Source organism: Mesoplodon densirostris, chromosome 6 (assembly GCF_025265405.1).
Source record: "Mesoplodon densirostris isolate mMesDen1 chromosome 6, mMesDen1 primary haplotype, whole genome shotgun sequence".
In the NCBI taxonomy this organism is placed as follows: Eukaryota; Metazoa; Chordata; class Mammalia; order Artiodactyla; family Ziphiidae; genus Mesoplodon; species Mesoplodon densirostris.
Genome location: NC_082666.1, coordinates 127,173,801 through 127,188,509, shown reverse-complemented (window position 1 = coordinate 127,188,509; position 14,709 = coordinate 127,173,801). Strand labels below are relative to the sequence as shown.

The following is a 14,709-nucleotide window of genomic DNA, read 5'->3' as shown; positions in this document are numbered from 1 at the left end:
TTTATTTTCTTGAGGAACTGTCATACTGTTTTCCATAGTGGCCCCACCATTTTACTTTCCCAGCAATAGGACATAAGTGTTCCAGTTTCTACACATCCTCAATACACCTTATTTTTTGTTTTTCCTACAATGTCCATCATAATGGCTATGAGATGATATCTCATTGTGGTTTTGATTTGTATTTCTCTAATGACTAGTGATGTTGAGTATAATTTCACAATCTTGTTAGCCATTTGTACATCTTCTTTGGAGAAATATCTCTTCAGTTCCCTTGCGCTTATTTTAATCTTGTGATTGGTTTTTTGTTTATTTTTTAGTTGTAGGAGTTCTTTGTATATTCTATTAACCCCTTTTTAGACATATGATTTGCAAACATTTTCTCCCATGTATATTGTCATTTAACTCTTTTGATTATTTCCTTTGATGTGTAATAATTTCTAGTCCAATTTTTGTAGTTTTGCTTTTGTTGCCTGTGCTTTTTGTGTCATATTGAAGAAATCATTGCCAAATCTAATGTCATAAAGCTTTTCCCATGTTTTTTTCTATGAGTTTTATTGTTTTATGTCTGATGTTAAAATTTTTAATCCTTTCTGTATTAATTTTTTTGTATATAATATAAGGCAATTGTCCAACTTCAGTCTTTGTCATGTGGGTATCTAGTTTTCAAGGACCACTTTTTGAAGAGACTGTCCTTTCCCCATTATGTGCTCTTGGCACCCTTCTTGAAGATCATTTGAAAACGTAAACAAGGGTTTATTTTTGGACTCTCTCTTGTTTTCCATTGCTCTTTATGTCTCTGTTTATGCAAGCGCTATACTGTTTTATTTTATCTTTGCAATATATTGAACCCTGACTGGTACACCACTCCTGTTTCTTAATATTTCTGAGTCACTTTATTTCAAATCTGTCTGTTGTACGCAGCCAAGTTAGGTTTTGCTTTATAAGTCAACTTGAATAGGTTTTGTTTCAATATTAATAGATGAATCAAGCCCACTCATTTATTGATATGTCTAATGTTTGATTGTAATTGTCATATTGTTTTCTTATATTTACTGTGTGCATTGTTATATTTACTGTATTTATTTATGTTGTTCCTTTGGAGTTCTTATTTCCTTTGGTATGAAAAGATTGGAAATTTTTCTGAGAGATAGCACCATAATACCGTTAATAGAGGTGGTCATAGATACCTTTATTCTAACTTTTTACAATTTGATCTGTTAGGTTTAAATATCTTTGACTATTATTTAAATGACAATCAATGAGCTTTTTCTAGTTTCTCCCTTTTTTTGTCTCTTATTTAAAAAAACTGCAGTTTCTACATTGTCAAACTGTACATATTGTGCCACCACTGTCTCTACCTTTGTCATAGTCTTGGATCTACAGTTACAATGTATTTACAGCTGTAGCCTATAGTTTTCCATCATCTCTTAATTGGATAAAACTCATTCTTCCATGGATTTCTCAGGAAGCACTCTTAACTACCATATTCCCTGAGTTCTCGCAGGCTTAAAAACTTTTTCAATAGCTTTGATTCTAAAAGTACAGGATAGCTGAATGTAAAATCCTTGGGTTATGCTTTTTCTTTGCATTTCTTGAAAATGCTATTCTCCTTGTCTTACTTTCTATGTTGTTGTTGGGAATTCTAATGGCAACCCGATGTGTTTTTTTAACATCTTTATTTGAGTATAATTGCTTTACAATATTGGGTTATTTCTACTGTATAACAAAGTGAATAAGCTATTTGTATACATACATCCCCATATGCCCTCCCTCTTGTGTCTCCTTCCCACCTTCCCTATCCCACCCCTCTAGGTGGTCACAAAGCACTGAGCTAATCTCCCTGTGTGATGCAGCTGCTTCCCACTAGCTATTTTACATTTGGTAGGTATATATGTCAGTGCTACTCTCTCACTTCATCCTAGCTTTCCCTTCCCCTTCCCCATGTCCACAAGGCCATTCTCTACGTCTGCAACTTTATTCCTGTCCTGCCCCTAGGTTCATCAGAACCTTTTTTTTTAGATTCCATATATATGCATTAGCATTCAGTGTTTTTCTCTTTCTGACTTACTTCGCTCTGTATGGCAGACTCTAGGTCCATCCACCTCACTACAAATAACTCAATTTCATTTCTTTTTATGGCTGAGTAATATTCCATTGTGTATATGTGCCACATCTTCTTTATCCATTGACCTGTCGATGGAAACTTAGGTTGCTTCCATGTCCTGGCTATTGTAAAGAGTGCTGCAATGAACATTGTGGTAAATGACTCTTTTTGAATTATGGTTTTTTCAGGGTATATGCCCAGTAGTGGGATTGCTGGGTCATATGGTAGTTCTATTTTTAGTTTTCTAATGAACCTCCATAGTGACTATATCGATTTACATTCCCACCAACAGTGCAAGAGGGTTCCCTTTTATCCACACCCTCTCCAGTATTTATTGTTTGTAGATTTTTTTTTTACTTTTTTAAAATTAGTTTCTGCTTTATAACAAAGTGAATCAGTCATACATATACATCTGTTCCCACATCCCTTCCCTCATGCATCTCCCTCCCTCCCACCCTCCCCATCCCACCCCTCCAGGCAGTCACAAAGCACCGAGCTGATCTCTCTGTGCTATGCGGCTGCTTCCCACTATCTATCTACCTTACGTTTGGTAGTGTATATATGTCCATGCCTCTCTTTCGCTTTGTCACAGCTTACCCTTCACACTCCCCATATCCTCAAGTCCATTCTCAAGTAGGTCTGTGTCTTTATTCCCATTTTACCCCTAGGTTCTTCATGACATTTTTTTAAATTCCATATATATGTGTTAGCATACGGTATTTGTCTTTCTCTTTCTGACTTACTTCACTCTGTATGACAGACTCTAGGTCTATCCACCTCATTACAAATAGCTCAGTTTTGTTTCTTTTTATGGCTGAGTAATATTCCATTGTATATATGTGCCACATCTTCTTTATCCATTCATCCGATGATGGACACTTAGGTTGTTTCCATCTCCGGGCTATTGTGAATAGAGCTGCAATGAACATTTTGGTACATGTCTCTTTTTGAATTATGGTTTTCTCAGGGTATATGCCTCGTAGTGGGATTGCTGGGTCATATGGTAGTTCTATTTTTAGTTTTTTAAGGAACCTCCATACTGTTCTCCATAGTGGCTGTACCAATTCACATTCCCACCAGCAGTGCAAGAGTGTTCCCTTTTCTCCACACCCTCTCCAGCATTTATTGTTTCTAGATTTTTTGAGGATGGCCATTCTGACTGGTGTGAGATGATATCTCATTGTAGTTTTGATTTGCATTTCTCTAATGATTAATGATGTTGAGCATTCTTTCATGTGTTTGTTGGCAGTCTGTATATCTTCTTTGGAGAAATGCCTATTTAAGTCTTCAGCCCATTTTTGGATTGGGTTGTTTTTTTGCTATTGAGCTGCATGAGCTGTTTATAAATTTTGGAGATTAATCCTTTGTCAGTTGCTTCATTTGCAAATATTTTCTCTCATTCTGAGGGTTGTCTTTTGGTCTTCTTTATGGTTTCCTTTGCTGTGCAAAAGCTTTGAAGTTTCATTAGGTCCCATTTGTTTATCTTTGTTTTTATTTCCATTTCTCTAGGAGGTGGGTCAGAAAGGATCTTGCTGTGATTTACGTCAAAGAGTGTTCTTCCTATGTTTCCGCTACGAGTTTTAAAGTGTCTGGCCTTACATTTAGGTCTTTAATCCAATTTGAGTTTATTTTTATGCATGGTGTTAGTGAGTGTTCTAATTTCATTCTTTTACATGTAGCTGTCCAATTTTCCCAGCACCACTTACTGAAGAGGCTGTCTTTTCTCCACTGGATATTTTGCCTCCTTTATCAAAGATACTTTATCAAAGTAACCCTATATACATGGGTTTTTCTCCGGGCTTTCTATCCTGTTCCATTGATCTATCTTTCTGTTTTTGTGCCAGTACCATACTGTCTTGATTACTGTAGCTTTGTAGTATAGACTGAAGCCAGGGAGCCTGATTCCTCCAACTACGTTTTTCTTTCTCAGGTTTGCTTTGGCTATTCGGGGTTTTTTGTGTTTCCATACAAATTGTGAAATTTTTTGCTCTAGTCTGTGAAAAATGCCATTGGTAATTTCATAGGGATTGCACTGAATATGTACATAGCTTTGGGTAGTATAGTCCTTTTCACAACGTTGATTCTTCCAATCCAAGAACATGGTATATCTCTCCATCTGTTGGTATCATCTTTAATTTCTTTCATCAGTGTTTTATAGTTTTCTCCATACATGTCTTTTGTCTCCTCAGGTAGGTTTATTCCTAGGTATTTTATCCTTTTTGTTGCAATGGAAAATGGTAGTGTTTCCTTATTTTCTCTTTCAGATGTTTCATCATTAGTGTATAGGAATGCAAGAGATTTCTGTAATTTTGTATCCCACTACTTTACCAAATTCATTGATTAGCTCTAGTAGTTTTCTGGTAGCATCTTTAGGATTCTCTATGTATAGTATCATGTTATCTGCAAACAGTGACAGCTCTACTTCTTTTCTGATTTGGATTCCTTTTATTTCTTTTTCTTCTCTGATTTCTGTGGCTAAAACTTCCAAAACTGTTTTGAATAACTGTGGTGAGAGTAGGCATCCTTGTCTTGTTCCTGATTTTAGAGGAAATGGTTTCAGTTTTTCACCATTAGGAACAATGTTGGCTGTGGATTTGTCACATATGGCCTTTATTATGTTGATGTATGTTCCCTCTCTGCCTACTTTCTGGAGAATTTTTATCATAAATGGGTGTTGAATTTTGTCAAAATCTTTTTCTGCATCTATTATCATGTTTTTTTCCTTCACTTTGTTAATATGGTGTATCTCATTGATTGAGTTGCATATATTGAGGAATCCTTGCAATCCTGGGATAAAGCCTACTTGATCATGTTGTATGATCCTTTTAATGTGCTGTTGGATTTTGTTTGCTACTATTTTGTTGAGGATTTTTGCATCTATGTTCATCAGTAATATTGGCCTGTAGTTTTCTTTTTTGTGTGACATCTTTGTCTGGTTTTGGTATCAGGGTGATGGTGGTGTTGTAGAATGAATTTGGGAGTGTTTTTCCCTCTGCTATATTTTGGAAGAGTTTGAGAAGGATAGGTGTTAGCTCTCCTCTAAATGTTTGATAGAATTCGCCTGAGAAGCCATCTGGTCCTGGGCTTTTGTTTGTTGGAAGATTTTAAATCACAGTTCCAATTTCAGTGCTTGTGATTGGTCAGTTTATATTTTCTATTTCTTCCTGGCTCAGTCTGGGAAGGTTGTTCTTTTCTAAGAATTTGTCCATTTATTCCTGGTTGTCCATTTTATAGGCATATAGTTGCTCATAGTAATCTCTCATGATTCTTTGTATTTCTGCATTGTCAGTTTTTACTTCTCCTTTTGCATTACTAATTCTGATGAGTCTTCTCCCTTTTTTTCGTGATGAGTCTGGCTAGTGGTTTAACAATTTTGTTTATCTTCTCAAAGAACCAGCTTTTAGTTTTACTGATCTTTGCTATTGTTTCCTTCTTTTTCAATTATTTCTGATCTGATCTTTATGATTTCTTTCCTTCTGCTAACTTTGGGGATTTATTGTTCTTTCTCTAATTGGTTTAGGTGTAAGGTTAGGTTGGTTTGAGATTTTTCTTGTCTCTTGAGGTAGGACTGTATTCCTATAACCTTCCTGCTTAGAACTGCTTTTGCTGCATCCCATAGGTTTGGGGTCATCGTGTTTTCATTGTCATTGCTTCTATGTATTTTTTGATTTCCTCTTTGATTTCTTCAGTGATCTCTTGGTTATTTAGTAGTGTATTGTTTAGCCTCCATGCGTTTGTATTTTTTACAGACTTTTTCCTGTAATTGATATTTAGTTTCACAGCAGTGTGGTCAGAAAAGATACACAATATGATTTCAATTTTCTTAAATTTACCAAGGCTTGATTTGTAACCCAAGATACAGTCTGTCCTGGATAATGTTCCATGAGTACTTGAGAAGAAAGTGCAATCTGTTGTTTTTGGATGGAATGTCCTATAAATATCAATTAAGTCCATCTTGTTTAATGTGTCACTTAAAGCTTGTATTTCCTTATTTATTTTCATTTTTGATGATCTGTCCATTGCTGAAAGTGGGGTGTTAAAGTCCCCTACTATGATTGTGTTACTGTTGATTTCCTCTTTTGTGGCTGTTAGCATTTGCCTTATGTATTGAGTTGCTCCTATGTTGGGTGCATAAATATTTATAATTGTTATATCTTGTTCTTGGTTGACCCCTTGACCATTATGTAGTGTTCTTCTTTGTCTCTTGTAATAGTCTTTAAAGTCTGTTTTGTCTGATATGAGAATTGCTACTCCAGCTTTCTTTTGATTTCCATTTGCATGGAATCTTTTTCCATTCCCTCACTTTCAGTCTGTATGTGTCCCTAAGTCTGTAGTGGGTCTTTGTAGACAGCATATATACAGATCTTATTTTTGTATCTATTCTGGCAGTCTATATGTGTTTTGGTTGGAGCATTTAACCCATTTACATTTAAGGTAATTATCGATATGTATGTTCCTATTACCATTTTCTTAATTGTTTTGGGTTTTTGTAGGTTTTTTCCTTCTCTTGTGTTTCCTGCCTAGAGAAGTTCCTTTAGCGTTTGTTGTAAAGCTAGCTTGGTGTTGCTGAATTCTCGTAACTTTTGCTTGTCTGTAAAGGTTTTTATTTCTCTGTCAACTCTGAATGAGATCGTTGCTGGGTAATATTGGTTGTAGGTTTTTCCCTTTCATTACTTTAAATTATGTCCTGCCATTCCCTCTGGCTTGCAGAATTTCTGCTGAAAGATCAGCTGTTAAGCTTATGGGGATTCCCTTGTATGTTATTTGTTGCTTTTCCTTTGCTGCTTTTAATATTCTTTATATTTCATTTTTGATAGTTTGATTACTATGTCTTGTTTTATTTCTCCTTGGGTTTATCCTGTATGGGACTCTCTACAATTCCTGGACTTGATTGACTATTTCCTTTCCCATGTTGGGGAAGTTTTCAACTATAATCTCTTAAAATATTTTCTCAGACCCTTTTTCTTTTCTTCTTCTGGGATCCCTATAATTGGAATGATGGTGCGTTTAATGTTGTCCAAGAGGCCTCTGAGACTGTCCTCAATTCTTTTCATTCTTTTTTCTTTATTCTGCTCTGTGGTAGTTATTTCCACTATTTTATCTTCCAGGTCACTTATCCATTCTTCTGCCTCATTCTTCTATTGATTCCTTCTAGAGAATTTTTAATTTCATCTATTGTGTTGTCATCATTGTTTGCTCTTTAGTTCTTCTAGGTCCTTGTTAAACATTTCTTGTATTTTCTCCATTCTGTTTCCAAGATTTTGGATCATCTTTGCTGTCATTACTCTGAATTCTTTTTCAGGTAGACTGCCTATTTCCTCTTCATTTGTTTGGTCTGGTGGGTTTTTACCTTGCTCCTTCATCTGCTGCAACCCAATTTTAAATGACTCTCTTTGCCTAGAGGCCCTGGGGATTTTTACCCCCTCTTCATATGTAAAGTCTAATGGTTTTACTAGGATATGTCTTGAAACTGACCAATCTGTATCCAAGTCTACTCAGACTTTATTTCTGGAAACATTTCTTGGATTGTAGGTTTAAATATTTGTGCTGTTCCATTATTCTGTTTTTCTTCTTCAGAGACTCCGATTATTCATATATTGGCTCTTCTCTGAGTGTCCTCTATGTCCATCACTTTCTCTGTCATCCTTTTTGCTTACTATTTTTATTTTCACTCTTGGCCTTTCATGCTTTTCAACGTTTTAAAATAAATCTTCAGTTGAACCTATTCTCCCTTGAGTAATTTCACCTTCAAGATGACTTTGTCTTTATTCCTCAAATTCTTTCCTGAGTTCGTTTAACTCTTTTCTACCTTCCTGTTTCATTTTTGGTTATTTCTGTTGTGAGTTTTCTGATTTCTCATTTGAGGTTTTTTCCATATCATATACAGAAATTTTGTTTAAAGGTATTTATTCCTTTTGGAATGTGTGTTAGAGTTTTATTTTGCTTAATGTTTCGTTTATTGGGGGATAATTTTCATCAGCTGAAATATTTTCTCATTGTAATTTTACAGCTTTGCATAGATACTATTTTCTGTTCACTTTGTGCTTTTAAATTTTTTTAAAATAATTTTAAACTTACGAATACGTTTTCAGTCTTTTTCCTCTATAAGCCCCATAATTTACAAGAAAACAGAGTTATTTGGTAGAATGTCCCTGAATTTAATGTTTGCCTGATGTTTCCTCATAATTAGATTCAGGTTGTGCTTTTTGTTTTTTGCAAAAAATGCCGTAAAAGTGATGCTGTGTTCTCAGTGGATCCTATCAGAAGGCACATGATGTTGATTTGTTCCATTACTAGTGATGTTAATTATGTTTGGATTAGGTGGTATCTACCAGGTTCCTTAACTGTAAAGTTACTGTTTTGCTCTTTGTAACTAGGATTTTATGGAAAGATACTTTGAGACTATATGCTTTTGCTCACAAACTTTCACCTGCTAGTTTTAGCATCCACTGACAGTGAGTCCCTAGATCAGTTATTACTAGTGACTAAACAGTGATTTTCTAATGTCTTCATTCTTTCTATATTTCATAGTTGGCATTCTACCCTAAGGAGGAGCTTTGCCTTTTCCCTCATTGATTTATTCATATTAATACATACTGAATAAATAGTACATGTAATATATACTCCTAATTCTTGGGAGATATAGGTAGAAAATATTTAGGTGGAAAGGTCATGTCTGCAGCTTACCCTCAAATGTTGCAGCAAAATAACAGCAATCATACATACACACACACACTCAAGGGTGTTAAAGCGAATGTGAAAAATGTTATACTGTTCACCTAGATTGAATATTTAAGGAATATCACTGTACTATTTTGCAACTTTTTTGCAGATCTGAATTTTTTCAAACTATAAGGTCCAAATATATATATAGCAATTTTAATCAAGACACTGCCAAAATCTTCACAAATATTTGAAAAAAAGTCAGCCTATAGATTTAATTTACTGCATTTGAATGTATTCAAAGTTTATTACCATTGTCTATAGATATTTAACACTAGCGTCTGTGCAACAGTCCTCTGAGGCAGAGGGAGAACATGACACATAAATCTTACATACTAAGATAACAGTACCATGTTCCACACGTTTGTTTGATTCAGTAAACCAAGCACGACAAAGCAGCAACTCAAGATAAATGATTCCAGTCTTAGAACATAAGTGAACTTACCACTTAAGGGAACATTACAAATAATATTAAAATGTTACACAGACTTAACAGAAGTTCAGGATTTCCCCTATATGCTGACAGGTTCATCATGTAGAAACCTGTACATTATAGCACTCTGAGGTTTTAGCAAAGCATACATTACAGACACATTTGCCATACAGTGCAGTTTTATTGTGTAAGACACGAATAATAGTGCACTTAAATCCAGGAGTCACATTCAAATATATCAAGAGTACAGTTGAAATACATGGCTACTGAAGAAATACATACTCTTTTTAAATTTATTTTTTTTAAATAACTAAGTTGTGCAAATACAACACTTTCAGTGTAGATGATAATAGATCTATAAGGATTCTAAAAAGCAGAACTCAAGAGTGTATTTGTGTAGAATAATCCACCTCTCCAAACATACATGCATTTGAAAAAGTGAAGCAAATGTCTTGGGCAGACAGACACAGGCAGTGTTGCACAACTTGTTTTTATTACAAATCACAAATATATTTAATCTGTATACTCAGAGATAAACAGAACGGCCCTAGAAGACAGTAAGCTCTCATCATGAAGTATTTTCCACGACAATGTAGTGTCCGCAGTGAGCCCCGTTATTTTTCATTAATTAAGCAGAAACTACAGTTCTGCACTGTAGTTCAAAAATAGGACATTAGTTTATTTTAAAGGGAACTTAGATTACAAGTTCAGACTTTCTAAAACCTAGCCCTAGAGTTTCAGAAGGTCTCTTCTTGGCTTTTGGTTTAAAGGAAGAAAATGCTGTGGACAGTAGATTATAAGGACTGAGTGAAGGCATAAGTCATTTTATTCAAGAAAGCAAAAATTAGCATTTCATACCATCTGAGAATAAATATTAATGTAGAAACCAGTCTTCTACTGTTTTTTGTTAAGATAGTGAATTACACAAAAATACTACTATAATAACTTATTGTACCAGCTCTGGAGGGGGAAGATCTGAGCCATGTTAAAGAATAAGAATTAATCTGTGTTGTCCTGAGGTATAGAGTAAACCTGTATCAGAGGTACTGAATGAATGACTTCATTCTCTCGTAAATTTCAAAGCTTCCAGAACCAGGGGACTAACTGTTCTAAATATTGCCCATTTTTTGTCCAGGAAATACCTCTCTTATAAAGAGTCCTCCTAACAGACTCATGTTTTAATTCATTAAATCTGGATATGGGTAAATACCAAAACTGTGTCTCAGGTTAAGGTCTGATAGTAAGTGAACCTGATGACTTAGTTATAACTGACAATTAAAACAGCTAATCTTGAAACCAGATAACTTTAAGAGTTACATCTTTAAGCAGATTATTTTTAAATGTAGCAAAATGTTCCCCGTTTTTCACTTCAAGAAACAATTACTGGTCAAATCTTTTCCATGATATTGACTTTTTTATTTAACATAAATGCTGACTGAATCAAAGACTAAAATCTCACTAAATTTTCATCCTTTAAAATGAAAAGCAGTGACACATCACCTCTACAAAATCAGGCTTTAGAATTCAAAGAAAAGTTTTAAAATTCTCCATACGGATCTTAAATGACTATCTATTGTCTTCCAAAGTTTTCCCAAAAATCACTTTAAAAACTTGCTTCAAAGGCCTAATTTTTCTTAGAAATAAAAAAATTTATAGGTGTCTTAAAATTTCTGCTTGTTTTCTTCCCATTTAATAAAATCAAAATGAAAAATTTCAAACTACTGAAAAGTCTTAGACCACCCAAAAAGTTTCAGCATTTTTATATAACCAACAAACTATGTTCTTCTGATTTTTGAAAAATTATTAATTTAAATCTACGCGTCCATGTACTGTAGCAATATTTTTAAAATATTCTTTGTGGGGCTTACTTTTTTGCATTCCAAAAATGTACACAATAATGTACACGAACTTGATTATATCTCATTTTATTATTGGCTTGTAATGGGGTAATCCACATGCTCACTAATTCGGCCATCATTTTCTTCATTAAAGTTTTTAAAGCCATATTTATCAAAGACAATTCTCCAAACTTAACCTTTAATAAGTAGCTTCTCATAAGTATATCCACTGTAATTATTCTTTTCATCCAAGGGATGAGTAATTTAATAGTATTACTAAAAACCCTCTTCAAATTATATTGATAAAGCACTTGTCTTTGACAGAGTTCTCAGGTTTGGGGAAACCTTAGTATCTGTCTTATTAGATGACCCCTTTGAAATTGCATTGATACCAAAGTTTGTTTTTACACCCTGTAAACAGAACTGAGGTTTGGACAATCCCTAATTATAAATTAACGCTAAAACACAAACTTGTCCAAACAGCTTATGATTGCTGTCTCAATAAGAGAAAGAAAAAGAAATTGAAACACTATGCTATTATTGTACTCTGGCTCACATGTAAAATGTTCATCAGGAAGACAGGTATAAGTTGATGGCATACAATTTCTCCATGACCAAAGCTAATAAAAAATCCCTCCAAAGTTTCCACCCACAGAAGCCTTATGGCCAATTAATATTATCAGTGAGAGTCACTTCTAAAGAATCACTAAAAGAAAATCTCTAAATGGTTTTTCTTATGGGTCCATTAACTGAGCAGAAAAAGGCTCCTTCTTCAATTTTGAGGATCCATAAAATGCTAGGGTGTTTCCTCTTTTAAAAAATTAATAGACATTTCACACAACACACAGATATCTACAGCAAGAAAGTATATCTTCTTTGCTCCTTGCCTTATTAGCCTTTATGTGAGGGCTTTAATGCCCCAGATTCATAACTATAGCCAACAAAACAGGTCACGAATAAAACTGGGCTTAGAGGAGAAAGCAGACAAATTTACCAAAAGAGAGCTCTAACTGTGGATTGCTGTCTAGCCTTTTGCTACAAGTCTAAGGAAACAGAAAAAAAAAAGTTTGGGCAACTGGAGATAGAAAGTATTTGCCACTTTCTAAGGTTTCTGAATGTGGCTATAGATTTTGCTACAGTTGATTTTGAAGAATTAAAATTTTAACTCAATACATAGCCCTAAAGCAGGGTTCAGTTTTGGTGTGTTTTACAATGAAATGGTTACATATAGATGGGATAGAAACGGTATTAAAGATTGCCCTTCAACTATCCTTTTAAAGGAAAACTAGAATTGACAGTATCTGTTAAAATGACCTGTGCCACAAAACAAAAATGTATAAGGAAAGCACCAAACCACAAACTTTTAGAATTGCAGGCATAAACCAGCATAGCACATAAATACAGTCGTCATTGTTTCTGTAACATTGAAACATTTCAAATTGGCTTCTGAAGTTTAAAACATAGCTGCATCACGTTCATAAACTTTCACCTCCACTTAAATTATTATTTGCCTAACATATAATGGACAAATCAGCAGAGTCAAGATAAATGTTCAAAAGGCTCAAGACAATAAGAAAATTTTAACCTTAGTATTAGTGAACTCTTAGAATATTTAAAAATAAAACAAAACACAATAAAACACACATATCTGTACATAAACCAGTGCAGTAAGAACTTCAGACAAGGGCGGTGCATCTCTGGTTTAAGGAAACCGTATTTGTAGCTTAATCATAACAAATTAACATCTATTCTAAATGACGGTTTAACATTACATCCAGCATTTGACACACATTTAACATCTGTGTCAAAACCCTAAAAAGCCAATTCAACACTAAAGATACCTTATCAGTAACAAATTCCTACTTTATTTCTATATTGCACACATTTTAGTGTCTGTTACAATAAATTTACTTCTTCTTAATGTAAATATCAGAGGACTATAGCTGTTGCCCATGTAAAAATAATTTACCTTGAATAAATATTCAGCTTTTGTTTTCTTGACAAATCAGAATGAGGATGAATTCAGCTGTCAGTCCAAAACTATTTTAAAGAGAATGGTGTTTTTATGTGGCAAAGATATTGGAAATGGCATGTTAAACACAAAATTCTTCGTTTACCAACCATTTCAGGTTTGAAAAATATTTCTATATTTGGAGTGCTTCAAAGTCTGATCCTTTTTTTTAAGCTAACAGATATTCCCTAAGAGATTAATCATATCCTTGACTGGTCTGGAAAGTGGATGCAGAGAAAAGCTTAGGGTGAAATGGCGTATAACACATATGGCATTAAATAGGTCACTTGTTTCATGTAAAATAAAATGACTAGCACCTCCTTCCTGCTTCCAAAGTGAAGAGGCCTAACAGGCCACATGAAACATGAATAATTATAGTAAGTTCCATTCATAAAATTTTGAGGAGTCCATTATATTAGAAGGTTCTCATATCTAAAGCCTTAAGCTTAAGCTACTGTGTGAAAGTGAACTGAAGGGCAAGGGAGAGAGAGATGGCATACCAGTCCGGACTGTCCTCCGAGGGCTGCAGGGGATCTGGAATTCAGGGGCTCTCCTGCATCCCATCCTCAGTCTCCAGTTCTGCCAACTGCCGCCTAAGGATATTTACTTTTGCTTGTAATTCCTTGTTATATTCAATGATGTTAACCATTTCTTCATATGCTTCATCCAAATACTTGGAAGATCTGTTCCAACGCAGAAAAATACCTATTGAATCCACGAAAGGAAAAGAGAAGGGAAAAAGATACACACAATGGATTAGCATTATAATTGTGGTTAATATATAACTCCATGCATTATAATCCTTCTCATTTTTTCAGAATTCACATCTGTGTTTTATTATACTCCAAAATATACAACAATCTTGAGGTACTGAAAGAGTACAACTGAATACAGTATTCAAGAAGTCACTGTGAGGGAACCTCTATAAGGTTAACAGCTGATTTCTCAGCAGAAACTCTGCAAGCCAGAAGGGAGTGGCATGATGTACTTAAAGTGATGCAAGGGAAGAACATACAACCAAGATTACTCTACCCAGCAAGGATCTCATTCAGATTTGATGGAGAAATCAAAAGTTTTACAGGCAAGCAAAAGCTTTACAGGCAAGCAAAAGCTAAGAGAATTCAGCACCACCAAACCACCTCTACAACAAATGCTAATGGAACTTCCCTAAGAGGGAAACACAAGAGAAGAAAAGGACCTACAAAAACAAACCCATAACAATTAAGAAAATGGTAATAGGAACATATATATCGATAATTACCTTAAATGTGAATGGATTAAGTGCTCCAACCAAAAGACACAGGCTTGCTGAACGGATACAAGAACAAGACCCATATATATGCTGTCTACAAGAGACCCACTTCAGACCTAGGGACACACAAAGACTGAAAGTGAGGGGATGGAAAAAGATATTCTGTGCAAATGGAAATCAAAAGAAAGCTGGAGTAGCAATACTCATATCAGACAAAATAGATTTTAAAATAATGTTACAAGAGACAAGGAAGGACACAACATAACAATCAAGGGATCTATCCAAGAAGAAGATAAAACAATTATAAATCTATATGCACCCAACATAGGAGCACCTCAATATATAAGG

At 34.6% G+C, this 14,709-nt stretch overlaps 1 protein-coding gene across 1 annotated transcript in view; it reads right to left on the bottom strand.

The window, feature by feature from the left end:
- Positions 1-9,054: 9,054 nt before the first annotated feature.
- MTMR9 (myotubularin related protein 9) overlaps positions 9,055-14,709 on the bottom strand; it is a 115,144-nt gene continuing 109,489 nt past the window's right edge. The window contains exon 10 of the mRNA XM_060102642.1: positions 9,055-13,814. Coding sequence (XP_059958625.1) covers positions 13,651-13,814 — 164 coding nt within the window. The 3' untranslated portion in view covers positions 9,055-13,650. The remainder of the gene's footprint in view (positions 13,815-14,709) is intronic.